Here is a 15500-nt window from a genome sequence, read left to right on the forward strand (position 1 = left end):
TTGACCTTCTAGTTTATATTGGTTTGAGTGGGTGGTTTGAGTCTCCCATGAGGACCAGGGGGCACGAGTTAGTTTTGGGGCACAAGGTCTGATGCTTCTGTTTGGACCCAAACTACTTGAGTTAAAGAGGTAGTTTTTGAGAGAAAAATCCTGTGAGCCAAGTGTGAATCCCATACACAAGTGGGAACGAGTTCTTTGTTTTTCTGTATCTGTAAATCATAAGGGCTCAGAAATTTGGTTCAGTTTGTCCAACTAATATCCCTGAGATCTCTTTCCTCTGTGACACCAGTGAGACTGAGCTTACAGGTCCCTGACTACACTGTCTGCTGTACCTTCCTTTTCCTCTTTGCATCCCTTCTTATTTTTATTAAACCTGGCTTTCAAAAAAAAAAAAAATCAAAAAGCCACAGATACTGATTCTCCAACTAAACTGCACGAAGTATCCAAGTCACCGCTGGGACTTTAAGCTGGGATTTAAAAGATCAAGTTCAAATATTTCCTTGCATTTTTTTTTCCTTATTATCCTGGCCAAGTCATTTAAAATTGTGCTTTACTTTCCCAGCACAGGTATTATGAAGAAGTGAACTTTAAAATAATGATTCCTAGCCTGGGATTGAGCTTGCAGGCAGGACCACAGGCTTGATGGTAATTCAGTAGCAGCTTGGAATCCCAGCCAGTGGTGGTTGTTACCAGGAGCAGGATCATCTGGGGAAGAGTTTTGGAGCTGCTGCACTGGAATGGTTGCACAGAGCCACTTGCAAGTCAGAACTTTTCCGTGTAACACAGAGGTGGAAACTGTTTAGAAATAAGTTTTTTAGCTTTAAAAAAAAAAAAAAAAGAAAAAAGGCAAAAAGGCAATTTGTTATATTGGAACATTTTCACAGTGTATTCATCACAAAGCTCTGGGCACTAGGTAGAGTAGTAGAGTTAGAGACTAATTAGACTTTGCATGTCCTGCTTTCAGCTCTACCAGCTTTTGGAAAACCTCTTCCTTTTTCTTGGACTCCTCTTGAAAGTTAAGGTTTCCTTTAAACTCTTAAATAAACTCTTCTGGAAGATAATGAATAATAATAATGACTAAAAAAAAAATCCCCAAGACCACCAGCAGAAATTCCAGTAGTGTTCTGTCACAGCTGGTGTTTGAAACATGACAGTAGCTCATTTGCAGGCTGCATGTGGTTGGACAAGTGAAATGATATTTGAAAATTGCCAAAGCAAAAAGATTTGAGAAGATTTTATGCTGTTACCTGCTTGCTAAATATGATCTGGGGTAAAAACGCACAGATTGGTTAAAACTGATATTCTGTGCAGATCCTCCTCTGCTCTTCCAGATCTACCCCTTTTTCTTTTTTATTTCTTCTCTTTTGCCTTTAAGGGCTGCTCTTGCTTGTGAGCAGCAGCAGGGCTGGGAGTCACAGCATATAGAATGGCTTGGGTTGGAAGGGACCTCAAAGATCGCCCAGTTCCATCATCCCCACCGGTGTTTGGCCTTCTGTTCATCAGCCACCATGGGTTTTGTGTTCCCTGGGAGAGAGGACACCTGTGCAGGGAGCAGGTGGGGGTGGGATCTCCTCAGCTGTGCCTGGGCACTGCTCTCCCTCCTGGCAGGGTCTGGCTCCCTCCGTACCTGCGGTCAAAGTTCTCGTAGGTGCAGTCTGGCAGCTGTGGCCTGGCAGGAGGAGAAGGGAATAAGGTGAGGACACATCCCTGGCTGCTCTGGGCTTTGTAAGTGGCTCCAGCAAGCAGCTAAGGAGTGTTAGAGCAAGTGTTTGCGATGCTCCAACATGGACTGTCCCTCTGCAGCAGGGGGTCTTTAAGGGTCTGAGTTGCAACTGATGTTTTACATCTTAAAGCATCCAGAGCAATCTCCTGCACCCTTAGCATTAACTGCTGCTGCTGTCCTGCTGCTCAGAGCCTTGGGAGGTTGTGGCAAATCTCTCCTGAGAAGGATCTTCTCCTGGGAGTGTTGGTTTTTAAGCTTTCCTCTGTGTAGGTATCTATACAAAGACAATCAATGGTGCAGTGTCATTTAGACCCTGATAAATCAGCAAACCTATACTTTTTGCAAATAGTCATTACAAATTTGACTGTATGATTAAATTCCTTCTTGTCTCTTTGGCCATGTCCTAACATTTGAATGTCCTGCTGAAATGGCCCTTGTTCCTGGGTAAGGTGAGGGAAGGAAAGAGACATCATGTAGGAGTAACTTGGGAAGAGGATATTGCATAGGGGTAACTCAGGTTGGAGACATCACAAAGAGATAACTCAGATTGGAAGGGAGCAGCCCCAGGCAGATGTTGTTACACTGACCTCAGATACAGCTTCTTTACTGTTAGACTAAGGGCTGTTTTTTTGGTTTTTTTTTAGTTAATTTTTTTCCATCCCTTTCTAGCTTGGCCACCCCAGCTGTCAGTATTGTCCAAGATCAGCGTTTTGCTGGGTAATGGGAAATTCCAAGGGTCTGTGGGAGCACAGTGTGGATGCCAGCCAAGGAATCAGGCCCTGTCACACCTGACCTGGGTCTCAGGTGGGCTCTTTGGTACCTCCATACCTTCCCCCACTCTTGGCTGAGCTCATCAGTTTTGGTGTGGGCACTTTTTCTTCACCAACTCCGTCTCCTAGAACGCTTCCATCAACACTGCCTCTGCACAATCGTAAACATCCACTGGTCAGATTTTGTGACCAATACATCTGTTCTAGAACAGGCAGCAGTCACAAGTATTGAGGCCATGTTGCTGAGAACACAGCTGCGCTGGGCAGGGCACGTCTCCAGGATGAAGGACCAACCACTGCCTCCCTAAGATCCTGCTCTATGGTGAACTTGCCACCGGCTGCTGCATGAGAGGAGCCCCGAAAAAAAGATACAAGGACTGCCTGAAACAACATCTCAACCTTGGCTATATTGATCACCATAACTGGTCTACTCTGGCCTCCAATCAGGAGGTCTGGAGACACACCATCTATAACGCAGCTGCCTCCTTTGACAACACACGCAGGATCACTCTCGAGGAGAAAAGGCAATGCAGAAAGAATCGTGCCTTGCAGAATTTACCACCTAAGGAGTCTTTCTGCTGTGCCTTTTGCAATCGGATATGTCTGTCTCGTATTGGCCTTTTTAGCCACCAGCGTCCTTGTAACAAACGTGGGTAGAGCCCTTCTGAAATCTTTGTTCACGAAGCCCAGCCATGATGATGATGAGAAACTGGGGTCCAGAGGGAGGGGAAGATTTCTCTTCCATGGTGTCAGCACAGACATCCCCTCACCTCTCCCTGGGATGGATGGTCCACTGTTTAATGTGGCACCACAGAACGACAGAATGGTTTGGGTTGGAAGAGACATTAAAGCTCATCTCATCCCACCCCCTGCCATGGGCAGGGACACCTTTCAGGTTGCTCCAAGCCCTGTCCAGCCTGGCCTTGAACACTTCAAGGGATGAGGCAGCCACAGCTTCTTTGGGCAGCCTGTGCCAGGGTGTCACCACCCTCACAGCCAGGAATTCCTTCCCAATATCCCATCTAACCCTGCCCTCTGGCAATGGGAAGCCATTCCCCCTGTCCTGTTCCTCCATCCCTTGTCCCAAGTCCCTCTCCAGCTCTCCTGGAGCCCATTTAGGCACTTGGAGCCTTCTCTTCTCCAGGTGAACCCCCCCCAGCTCTCCCAGCCTATTTGCATGCCTGACTGCAGCCTTCCAACCGTGCTCTGGGCTTATGGCATGCCTAAATTTCCAGTTGTTTGCTGGTGCAGCATCTCTTTGCCATGGTCTCTCCAACCTGCTGCCCCAGTCCCTTGTCCTCACATCACTGGGGTCTCTCCTCAGCTGTGCCCAAACCTTGTTCCCTCACACCAGCTCCCCTGGCCGTCAGCCCAACCCTCTCCTTGTCCCAGGAACCTGCTCTCAGGCCAGAGAATTGTTACCAAGACCACAGACATGCTGCATTTTCACCCTTAACCAATTCCACCCTCCTGTGGGATGACATGAGTAGAAGGCAGGACATCCTTACCTGACCAGGCTGGATGGAGCAGAGGAGGGACCTGTGGAGTGGGAAGGATGATGTGGGTTAGCAATGAGGTCAGACTGACCTGGAGCTGTTGGGAAGCTGCACTGGGTGGTTGTGACACTGCAGTGACTGGGAAGAAGACCTGATGTCAGGCCTGTGGCCCTCTTCATGGGTTTGGGAACTAGGTACTGGAATATAAGGAGGGAAAGGTTTTTGGTTGGTCTGACAGCTTCTGCTGTTCAAGACAAGTGGTGGCTTCCATGGGTGTGACATCAGACTGTCCCTACAGACGAGTCGCAGTGATCTCATCTTGTCCAGACTGAGAGGCAGAGTCCTGTGTCCCTCTTGGTCCTCTCCTGCCCATGCCACTGCACAGCAGGAATGGCTTCCTGGGATGTCTCATCCCTGAGTCCATGAGATGATTCTCATCTCCTGTAGGAGGGGCATTCCCTGCTCTTATGGCCTTGGAGTTGCTGGGAGGTGGGATTTCACCAATGATGGGAAAGCAGAGGTGTGGTCTGTAAAACAAGGATGCCCATCCCAGGGGATTAAACTGTTGTGTGGGATGCACCAAAGGTAAACCTTGGCCATGGGCTACAGGGGAAGAGGTAGTAATTAGCCTGTTCCAAGGCAAAAAAAGAATTACAAATGTAGTTGTGTAGGCAGTGTGTTCTCCATTAATTGCCCATCTGTTAGTTTATTAACCTTTCTCCTTGGGCACAGAAACTCCTGCTCCCTCTGTCTTTTCCAAGGCCCCTTCCCAAAGGAGACCCTCTGTCAGCAGGCTGAGACCAGCCAGCCACGAGCTCCCTCTTACTTGTACTTAAATTTCCCACTGGAAATGTCCTTCTCCTAGGGTAGAAAATAAAAAATCCTTAAAAAAAAAAAAAAAAAAAAGAAAAGAAAACCACAAAAACCAACCAAACCCAACCCCACCCCGCCTGCCTTTATCTGCTGCACCCACCAGTGGGTACCAGTGAGACAAAGGGAAGTCACGGCACTGACCTTCTCTGGAGAACACAGTGAAGCTCAGTATGGCCAGCAAAACGAGCACCTTGGCTCCCAGCGGCACCAGGACCAGGATCATGAAGAAGGAGCTGTCGGACGCCTTGAATTTGTAGAAGTACACGGCCCCCTCGGCCCTGCCGTGGCTGTTGACAGCAGTGCAGGTGTATTTCCCGTCGTGGGTCAGGTACCGCAGCTCCTTGGTGACGCGGTGGCTCGTGCTGGTGGTGGAGGTGAGGTTGGGGTAGGGGGGGCCAGTCCAGGTCAGGGCAGGTGCTGGCTCCCCCTCGGCGGTGCAGCGGGCCTGGAAGGTGTGATCCCGGTTGGAGCTGACCGTGATGTTGATGATCCGGGGGGCAGCTGCGGGGATGGCGACAGGGGAGGGAGGGAAAGCGTGTCAGGCTTCAAGGGCAGGCACAGCACAAGGCACCTGGAATGAGCTCTTGGTCTTGGTGGACCCTGAGTGGGTTGTATCAGGGTAAAACTGGGTGACAGGTGCTGGTGGGTGAGGGGTTGGACATGACCCAGTGATGGGAACTTACAGCCCAGAACCCCCCCGTGCCCTGGGCTGATCCCACAGCGTGGGCAGCAGGGAAGGGGGGGATTCTGCCCCTCTGCCCCCTCAGGCAAGACTCCCCTGCATAGCTGCCTCCAGCCCTGAGGAACAGCAACAGAAGGATGTGGAGCTGCTGGAGTGAGTCCAGAGGAGGCCACAGATGCTCCGAGGGCTGGAGCCCCTCTGCTCTGGAGCCAGGCTGGGAGAGCTGAGGGTGTTCACCTGGAGAAGGGAAGGCTCCAGGGAGAGCTCAGAGCCCCTTCCAGGGCCTAAAGGATCTAGAAGAAAAATGAGGACAAATTTTTTAGCAGGACCTGTTGTGATAGACAAGTGGTGATGATGTTTTTCAAGTAAAAGAGGGGAGATTTAGATTGGATCTAAGGAAGAAGTTTTTTAAAGTGATGGTTGCCCAGAGAAGTTGTGGCTGCCCCATCTCTGGAAGTGTTGAAGGCCAGGTTGGACAGGGCTTGGAGCAACCTGGGCTGGTGGAAGGCATCCCTGCCCATGGCAGAGGGGTTGGAAAATATAAGCTTCAAAGATCCTCTTCAACCCAGACAATTCTATGATCCTATGAATGCTGGGATCAGCCCTTCTTCCTTATTTTTCTTGGCATCTTCTTTCCCTAGATTTCCTCACCCTGCCTATGATGGATAGAGGAGTAAAGAGATCCACACAGCAAAGAGTGGGTGCGAGGATGCTCTGTTTGTGCTCTGTGTTTTATTCCTGTAATGCCTCACACAGTTTTCTGAGCTTCAGTCAACTCCAGCTGTTGTGACCTTCCACGATGGCAGAAGGCAAAGAAGTGCCATCCACCACGTAGGCACAGGTGGTGACCTTTTTATACTCGCTGCATCTCCACGTGGTCGAGGACGTGGCAACCATGGTGGTCTCCACAAGCCTCTCTTGGCTGTTCCCTTGGTCTCTGACCTCCAGGGCACACATGGATGGATCCGTTTGTGTGAGTCCTTTGCTCAGTGCCTGAGACTTGCCAGGTTTGGCAGATTACTGTTGTAGGGAAAATTTCCACTTCTTGCTACGACCTGTTTTTGATGTTTTTCTCCAACCCTGTAGTGACCAGGTCACTTTCAGGTTGGACATCAGGAGGAATTTCTTCACAGAGAGGTTGGCCAGGCATTGGAAGGGGCTGCCCAGGGAGGTGGTGGGGTCCCCCATCCCTGGAGGTGCTTAAGGGAAGACTGGATGTGGCACTCAGTGCTCAGGTCTAGTTGACATGGTGGTGATCAATCAAAAGTTGGACTCAGTGGTCTTGGAGGTCTTTTCCAATCAGTTTGATCCTGTGGCCACCCAACAGCCAGTGTAGGTTCCTGGTTGCTTTTGGGTAACACTCCCATACCAAGACAGGACCACTACTTTTGTGTCCTGTATTTGTAGTGTATGGGATTGTGTGACTTAATGAACATTTAAATATCAATTTTGTAAAGGTCAGTTGGTAAAGACCATTTCAAGGATGCAAAATATCAAGAGAGATACATGTTGAACATGTCAGTTTAGTCTGCTAAGGAAGTGTAGCTGCTGTGACCAAGCTTGTCTTACCCACCAATGCTCTCCTCTTAGCTCTCCTGACTCATTTAGTGCATTTGGTTCCTAAAGGTGTTGTGAAAAGTGAAGGGAGCTACGTGAGTGCCCTTACAGAGGAAGAGCAGGAATTCATTTTTTTTTTACAGGCTAAAAACCAAAAATATCTTTTGCAACAGCCTACAGCACATCTTCCCCCTTGTCTGTGTAATGCAAGAGGAGTTTCAGGTGGTGTGTCATGTGTCTGTGTGTTTTGGTGTCTAAATTAACTTTTTAATCATTATTTAGCCCCTCCCAGTCATATTGTCAGGGTCCATTCCCAAGCAAGGTACAGCCTGGGTGCTGTGTCTGTGTGTGTTATCATTCCTTATGGTGTTAAAGTCTGGACAGCCCATGAGAGACAGGTCTTGCTGCCATCATGCCCTGGTCATGCTGTGTGTGGGTGTTTAGGACCCAAGGGAAGGAGAGCCTTCACTGTGCAGAACTTCCCAAGAAGTAACTGAGCTCAACCTCAGGACCATCTGGATGCCCACAGTGCACAGCAGGCATAAGGAAGTTCTCTCTCACAAGCAAAACCATCCAACCTCATGACATGGGTAAGATCTGAGTCTGTTTCTAAGGCCACTTGGCTCTCACAGCTCTCCCTTCTCTGTGAGCTCACAGTTAAGGGAGCAGTGGGATTAGCATTTGACATTTGACATTTGTTGCTCTGAGATGTTTTTTTTTAGGCTGTTCTTTTTTTTCAGGCTGTTTGTACCCTTATTGTTTCCTGCATCCAAAGTGAGATGCCCAGGTTTTGGTGGGCTCTTACTCCAGCTGCCAGAGCCTCGCTATTTCCTTACCAGTTCTGTTCCTATTCCCTCCCCTGCATTGTGTTCCTCACCTCATATTGGAAGACTGAGGAAGACAGTGAATATTCCCTGCCCAAATGCTCTAAACTGTCCACAGAGCCAGAAGAGCCAACCATTCAGAAAACTGTCTCAGGTGAACTCCTGTTACCGTCCCATCAGCTTCCACACCTTGTGGCTCTTGTCTTCCTACAGGATGGCTTTTCCTCCCGTGGCTCTCGTGCCCTCTTACCAATCAAGTGCGGCTTTATCCCACTCCTCTTACCAATCAAGTGCAGCTTTATCCCACTCCTGCTTTCATACTTGTCGTGGATGTCTCCGGCCAGCTCCACCCTGCAGAAGTATCTGTCGCTGTCGCTCCAGGTCAGGTTGTCAATCCTGATGGAGAGGTCCTTGTGCCGGGGGTTGCCCAGCAGTTTGTACTTGTTCTTGTAGCTGATGGCAGTCTTACAGAGCTCGCTGGTGCTCTGGCTCACACACTTGAACACTATGGTGCCGTTGTAAGGCTCCTTGATCCTCCAAATGGCAGTGAGGGTCCGGTCAAAGGCTTTGTAGGGGTGTGTGAAGGTACAGGGCAGGATCACCATCTTCCCAAGCTCACCAGTAACATCAGATGGGACGTGAACGGACCAGCTGTTGGACTGCACACCTGGGAGCAAAAAGACATCATGGAATCACAGGATGGTTTGGGTGGGAGGGGACCTTAAAGACCATTTTGTTACACCCTGCCATGGGCAGGGACACCTTCCACTGGACCAAGTTGCTCCAAGCCCCATCCAATGTGGCCTTGAACACTTCCAGGGATGGGGCAGCCACAGCTTCTCTGGGCAACCTGTGCCAGGGCCTCACCACCCTCACAGGGAAGAATTTATTCCTAATATCTAATCTAAATGTCCCCTCTTTCAGTTTAATATGTAGGTATGTCTGTCTACCCCCTGTCCTGCTAGAATCAACAGCTGTAGCAGCAGACTGTGGTCTCAGAAACATCTGTGTCTCTGTTCCTGTCTTATAAAACTCACTTGACAGCTTCATTAAATCAGCTCTCCCCTCAGTAGCTGAGAATACCCATAAAATGTAAAGGTGCCCTGTAAGCAATTCCAGCCCTGGTCTAGCTGGCTTCACCACGTTTTGTGGGCATTCAGCTGTCAGATTAATCCTATAGACTCAAAGATAAGATTTGTTTTTTGTTCCTGTGTCTGCTGTCCACAGCACTTGACAAATACATCGGGGGCAGCGCAGCTTGTATTAATCTATTGTGCACAGCACAATGGACAAAGGCCATCCCAGGGCTGGTTCTCTGCTGTTCATTTATTTACCTGGAATCAGCTCCAAGCCAGTATTTTGATTACTGAGATCTGGAGTCGGACTGCCCTGTCTTTCAACAATATGGGCACCTTTTCCTGCCCAGGTAATGTCATATACAAAGCTACAGGACTGCAGGAGCTTCAGGAAGCTCGTGGACTTTAAGCACAAGGACCTGGCAATGAAAACAGAAATTGCTATTGTTTTCAAGTTTATTTGTCCTTGTTCTAGTTATTTTACAGCATGTCACTGTAACCTTTACTTCTTGAGAACTGCAGATCATGTGCTTTTGAGTACCTGACTTGCTTTTCTCTGTCACCTCTTTGACTTGTTTTTTTTTTGTTTGTTTTAAATCTTGAGCAAAGAACACTTTATTTTTCTAGCACATAAGCCTCCCCTTGCCTTCCAGATGAAAAATAATGTTAAAAATAAGTGCATCTAATGTTACCAGCTCCACCCATTTCCATGGAAACACAGTCTGCCTAGTTATGAGTGGAGGGAGTTGTCAACATTCTGTGTATAATTTACCCTTAACCTTAAAACTTCAGGTCTTCCATTATTCCTTTTGCTAATACCCAGCCTCCATTCGTTCCTGGAATTGAAGCTCTTATAACAGAGAGAGAGAAGTTCACGGGAAAATAGCCTGCACACCTCACAGAGGGTAACTCCCAAAAGGAGTTGTCAGGTCAGTGCACCTGCTGGTTGTCTATGGGAAGGCTGTGAAGACAACAACAAGAGCTGCAGACCACCCCAGGCACCACCCTTGCTCTAGCAAATGCTGTTTGACAGTGTATCTAAGCAACTCCCATCGAGTTTAATGGAATTTAAGTGCATGTTGAAGTTAAATGTGAGCTTAAGTGATCAGTGGAACTGGAGAAAATTGTGTCTGCTGCATAATACCTCCTAGGAACGTGAAGCAGCACTTCTGGGTGGGGATGGAAATCTACCCGACAAATCTGGGGAAAAGTTAGATGAACTCCATGCACAAGTTAAAAAAACCAAAGAAATACACAAACCACCACCCCCAACCACAACTTGAAGCCCTCTCTGACAACTGCTGAGCCAGGTCTGAATTTTTCCAGCCTTCTCACATGCACCTGGAATTTCATGATCCTTTTAAGCGACGTGATGGATGGTGCAATCCTTGGAGAGTTTGTTGCATTAGGGTGATGCCCCTGGCACTTTGTCTAGAGCAAGGGGAGAAGCCCTGATCAGACAAGGATTGGTAGCAATCTCAGCAAAGCTCAGAACTCACCCTTCCTGGAGATGCGAAGGAGACACAGGAGAACCAAGCCAAACTCTCTCATGCTGGTTGACCTTCTCCCCTGAGGTGCATCAGCAAACCAGAACTGCCTCATTACATCTGAGCTGATGGCCTTGCAGGCACAAAAGGTTTTTCCAGGGCTGGAAGAAGTTGTGGTTTTCCTGTCCTTGGAGGGAGTGAGCTGTTTAGCTGAACCAGCTCTGGGTTCAGATATTAATAGTTCTGTGGTCAGTCATATGAAAATTACACCAGAGGGAATCAGGGCATTACGATTTTCCAGCTAAAGAAAGGCGTTTGCAGGTTGGGGCTGCAAACACCCACACCAGGTGTGTGATGGGGCGGGAGGGAACTGCTTTCCAGTGCCACCAGCTCACCAGCCTGGAGGAAACCCTTGCAATCTGCCTAAAGGGTTGCCAAGCCAGACCCTTTCTTTCCTGGTTAGAAGCAGTTCCCCCTCCTGAACCTGGAGCCTGCAAGCCAACTATGCTTTACACCTTATGCTCACTCGTTGTTATAAAACAAACCACCCCAAAACGCACTTCTTTTGAAATCATCTGACCACTTGTGCCAGGGTTCAGTGGTGGGTGAGTGCTGGTGCTCACTGTGACCCTGCTCTGTCGAGACCCACATGACCCTAATGAGTTGTGAATCATTCCTTGCTTGTTGTTAAACTGTGTTTGAAATAAGCTGACTTCCAGCTTTTGCCCAACATCCTTGTGCAAATGCTCGCTTTATTCCTTCTGGGTTTAGCTTTTCTCTCAGTTTACTGTGCAGTTTGCTAATCTGCAGAATTTGGGGCTTGTGGAGAGCTGACCATGGTCCCCTTACGTCATCTCCCATATGGTGATCCCATGATTTGTTTAAATTTAACCTTGGGGCGTGTATTCCCTGTCTGGGTTTAGCTTGAGGTTTGCTGCCTTTGCCTTAGGCCAGGGAAGGCTGATATCCGGCTGATTAATCTCCTGGGTGGGGACTGGGACAGCAGCACCCACAGGATTCACGGCCAGGTTGGACAGGGCTTGGAGAAAGCCGGACTAGTGGAAGGTGTCCCTGCCCATGGCAGGGGGCTGGAACGAGGCGAGCTTTAATGTCCCTCCCATTCCCAACAATTCCATGATTCCCGCTGCAGGCAGCGGTGGGCTCGCAGCCACTGGAGGGCTCCCAGAGCCAATGCAAGACGCTGCCGAGTCGCTGCTGCCACTTTCGCTGTGCCAGGAGCCAGCGCCTTCCCCCCAGCAGGGATGCCAGGGCTCCCCTTTGCTTCTTACCCCTCCTCCTGAAACTCTCCCCGTATGTTCCTTTCTTAGCTTGTGCAAAATCTCCCAGAAGAGGGACTTTTGAGATTTGGTAGCGTGAAGTGTGTTGGCCGCTTTCTGAGCTCTTTCTTTGTCCTGGTCAGAGTCTTTGTGAAGGAAAGGATTTCTTTTTTCCCAGACGTTTTGGAGGAGGCTCTGAGAGTACCCAGATGTTATGTATGGTTACTATTCAGCCAAGGGTGGTGTTACTTCAAATAATGACTTAGAGCCTTGTGCAGTCCCTGTACATGCCGTCCTTGAGCAGGAGCATCAGGACCCAGGGTCTAATTACTTTGCAAACTGTCCTTATGAGCTGTAAAGCATAGTTCAGACCACCAGCAGCAGAGAAACCTGAGGCTACGGGTGATGGAAACAGCAAATAAGAGACCTGTATCCTTATCCCCTCTGTGATATGTGCCTTTTCTGTGTATTTTTGCCTTCTTCTTCCTCCATATACTGTTTGATTTCATCTACTTGTGATGTGAGGTTTTTGGTGTTGTGATTCTTTTTAAGCATTTCACCACTAATGGCACAGAGGGACTTAGTGGATTGAAGCAAAAGATTAAAGTGAAATCCATGCTGAAAACATCTTTTTACAGTGAAGCATAAATGATTCATATGAAGAATAGCTGCAGTTAACACTTAGTATGAACCTCTTCCTCTCTAATATTTGACTCCAGTATTTCCTAAAAAAATACCTGGTAAATCAATGCAGAAATATAAATCCTTTGAGTTTTCTCTGTGGGCTGATTTTCTTTTTGGACCACGTGATGGCTATTTGAAATGAAGCATTTTAATGTTTAAAATACAGAGTTGATAATGTATAGCTGAAAATATTTACTACCTGTTTGAATCAGCCAAAAAATTTTGTAAACAGCATCATCTGTGGCTGTATAATCCACAGACTCTGTCATGTCTTTTTCCAGGTCTGTGCTTAAATGATATCTAAGATTTCTGTGAGGAAGCCTGTTTTTGTTCCAACACCAAAACCAGGATGCCTTCCATAATAATGTTTCTTTTCACCAGTAATAAGCAATAGAGTGGGTGGAAATGACCCTAAGTTGCACAGGGGGAGGTTTAGATTGGATATTAGGGAAAATTTCTTGATCAAAAGGTCTGTCCAGCCCTGGTAAGCTGCCCAGGGCAGTGGTAGAGTCCCCATCCCTGGAGGGATTTAAAAGCCCTGTGAATGTGGCACTTGGGGACATGGGTTAGTGGTGCCCTTGACAGTGCTGGGGAACAGTTGGACTCCATGATCTTAGAGGGCTTTTCCATACTAAATGTTCCCATGGCTCTGTGATTAGTCAGTGATGATCTGCACCCAGGTTGCAGCACGTGGCTGGAGGTGAGCACGGCACAGCTCGACCCTCCTGGTCCCAGGTTTGTCACTGAGGATCGAAACAAGGAGTCATATGTGGCTGTATCTGTGCTGACAATGCAGCCACTTAGTGACCAGAGTGAAGGCAACTGTTCCCCCTCTCTCCCTTTGGGTCTTAATATCAGCTCCAACGTTCTCTACTTCAATTACTTCAGCAGCACGTGTGAGTCCTCCCCAGTCCTCCCCAGTGCCAACCCACACATGTTCGGCGCAAAACCCTTATGTTTTGTCACATCTGGCTCTCTTCCCTGAAGGGATTGGCTCTGGGAAGTGCTGGGAGGGCAAGCTGGGAGGCCAGAGGAGTTTTCCCTTTGTCTGGTCTCCATCAGTTGAGCAGGAGAAAGCAGAGCTGTGCTCCCCTTCTCAGGGAGCTGCTGTGGGTGGCCCATCTCCCCCCTGCACCCACTTCATCCTGGCCAAGCTGGAGGGAGAAAAACAGCAACAGGAAAACCTACAGTGCAAGGAAGGTGGAAAGGGTGGGAGGGATGGAGAGTATCAAAGCCAGGCACCATTGTTGCAGGTGACACTGATCCTGCTTCCTGGCATTGAGCGTTGCTGCAGAACACAGGCACCACTGCGTCAGGCTACTCCTGATCCACTTTGAAAGTCTACAGGCTCAGTCGCTTGCCTGTGGTGTTTGCTCAGCCCCTTACAAGTGCTCCTGACCTGGAAAGTCCTCCTGCCTTTCATATCATTGCTCCAAGGTCTGGAACTGTCCCATCACCAAAGCTGGGTGGGTGAATCTGTGGAGCAAGGATGGGGGTGCTGGTGAGCCCTTGTTGCCTATGTTGAACATCAACTAAAGACAATTAAATGGATATTTGGGTAATGATCTCCTAGTGGGTAATTATGGTTTGAAAAGCACAGCTTGTGTTATAGGCAGAGCATTGTGGATGGAAGAAGACACAGGAAGTGTTTATAAGTTTTTTGTGCCACATCCACATGGCTTTTAAATCCCTCCAGGAATGGGGACTCCACCACTGTCCAGGGCAGCCTCTGCCAGGGCAGACAGACCTTTTGGTCAAGAAATTTCCTCTAATTTGCAATCTAAACCTCTGCAGTCACATCCAAGTATTGACATGGAGAACAGACCTGATTTCCCAGACCTGTGCATTTCTGTCCCTGCTGCTGCCTGTTCAAATCCTCTGCTATGAAGAACTATGTTTGGAACACTTGCAGACAGGTGGTGACGGGATGTTTTCTATTTTGCCCATACCAAGATAGGCCAAAGCCATTGAGAGGATGATGCTGAGGCCACCAGTGCTGGCACCCACCTCCTCCAGGCAGCACAAGATCTCGGGATCAGGCAGCTGCTTACTACAAGCTTGCAGAGTGGGGTTGTTCCATCCCAGAACTGGTCTTTGTCCCAGGCCCAACCAACAGTGTAGAGACACCTGATTTAATCACTGATTTGTCCTGACAGTCCTGATATGGCCATTCACTGTTATGGGAATGCTAAGAGACCTTTGACTCACATTGGATACTTACTTAATGACAGCAATGGAATATTTTAGGATCAAACCCAGTACTCTCAGAGCCATGTGACCTGACCAGCCACCGAGTGTCCTCTCCTACCCTGGTCACTCTGTCATCCAAATGAGCCCTGAAGGTCTGGTCTGGTCTGTGTGTGATGCTGGGATTAGCCTGAACAAGAAGGTGAGCCAGCTGGCAAGACACAGGCACTAAACATCCTTTTAGACTAATTCAAATGACGTGTCTGATTAAAGGCACTTGAAATGCCACCAGAAAAGAAGACCCTGCCTATCCTTCTTAGTAAAAGGGAGCCCATGGAGATTTATGTGCTCTGTCTTTCCCTGCTGAATGGGCACAGATGGTGATTTAAGAGTTTTATGCTCCTCTGGCTGTAGATTTCATAGCCCTTCTCTGGGATGAAAACTGCACCCTTGGGAAGGAGTGTGGGCTGGTTCTATCCATCAGGCCACATGATATCTGAAGCACATCCTGAACTTTTCCTTGGCAGAACACTCTTGGCCAGTGAAGGCGTGGGACTGGTGCACGGGCTGAGCTCTGGTCACCACCTCTATGCTGTCTCACAGACTCCAAATAGATTCAAAAGCACTTAGACTGAGACCTGTGGTGATGAAGGTGGCAACTCTCTAGGACATGCCTCTGGACAATAACTCTCCACCTCTTGTTTTCACTCTCTTCCTGCCTTGCCTGAGATCCTGTACCCAATCTCTTTAGAGTGATGTTTATTGTGGCATCTTCTCTGAGAAATGTACTGTTCTGTTGTCCTTTATCCTCCCTATTGTCTGATAGCCTATGTTTCACTGATTCAAATGCAAAATATAACCAGA

At 48.4% G+C, this 15500-nt stretch overlaps 1 protein-coding gene across 1 annotated transcript; it reads right to left on the reverse strand.

Moving 5' to 3' along the window:
• Positions 1-1410: 1410 nt before the first annotated feature.
• SIGLEC15 (sialic acid binding Ig like lectin 15) lies at positions 1411-10552 on the reverse strand. The gene is made up of 5 exons (XM_018078768.1): positions 10501-10552; positions 8209-8592; positions 5004-5363; positions 4002-4032; positions 1411-1669 (listed from the first exon to the last, which is right to left on the reverse strand). The coding sequence occupies exons 1-5, from the start codon at positions 10550-10552 to the stop codon at positions 1573-1575; spliced, it is 924 nt and encodes a 307-aa protein (XP_017934257.1). The 3' UTR covers positions 1411-1572.
• Between the last annotated feature and the right edge of the window lie 4948 nt (positions 10553-15500).

Source organism: Manacus vitellinus, unplaced genomic scaffold (genome assembly GCF_001715985.3).
Source record: "Manacus vitellinus isolate BGI_N305 unplaced genomic scaffold, ASM171598v3 scaffold_42_pilon, whole genome shotgun sequence".
NCBI classification, from domain to species: domain Eukaryota; kingdom Metazoa; phylum Chordata; class Aves; order Passeriformes; family Pipridae; genus Manacus; species Manacus vitellinus.

Bases quoted from the DNA above. Each gene is read 5' to 3' on its own strand.
- SIGLEC15 (XM_018078768.1), bottom strand. From the start codon at position 10,552: ATGAGAGAGTTTGGCTTGGTTCTCCTGTGTCTCCTTCGCATCTCCAGG. The intron at 8,593-10,500 runs GTGAGTTCTGAG...TTTTGCTCCCAG, and splicing joins CCTTCGCATCTCCAGGAAGG to GTGTGCAGTCCAACAGCTGG. The intron at 4,033-5,003 runs GTCAGTGCCGTG...CCCACTCCACAG, and splicing joins CACTGTGTTCTCCAGAGAAG to GTCCCTCCTCTGCTCCATCC.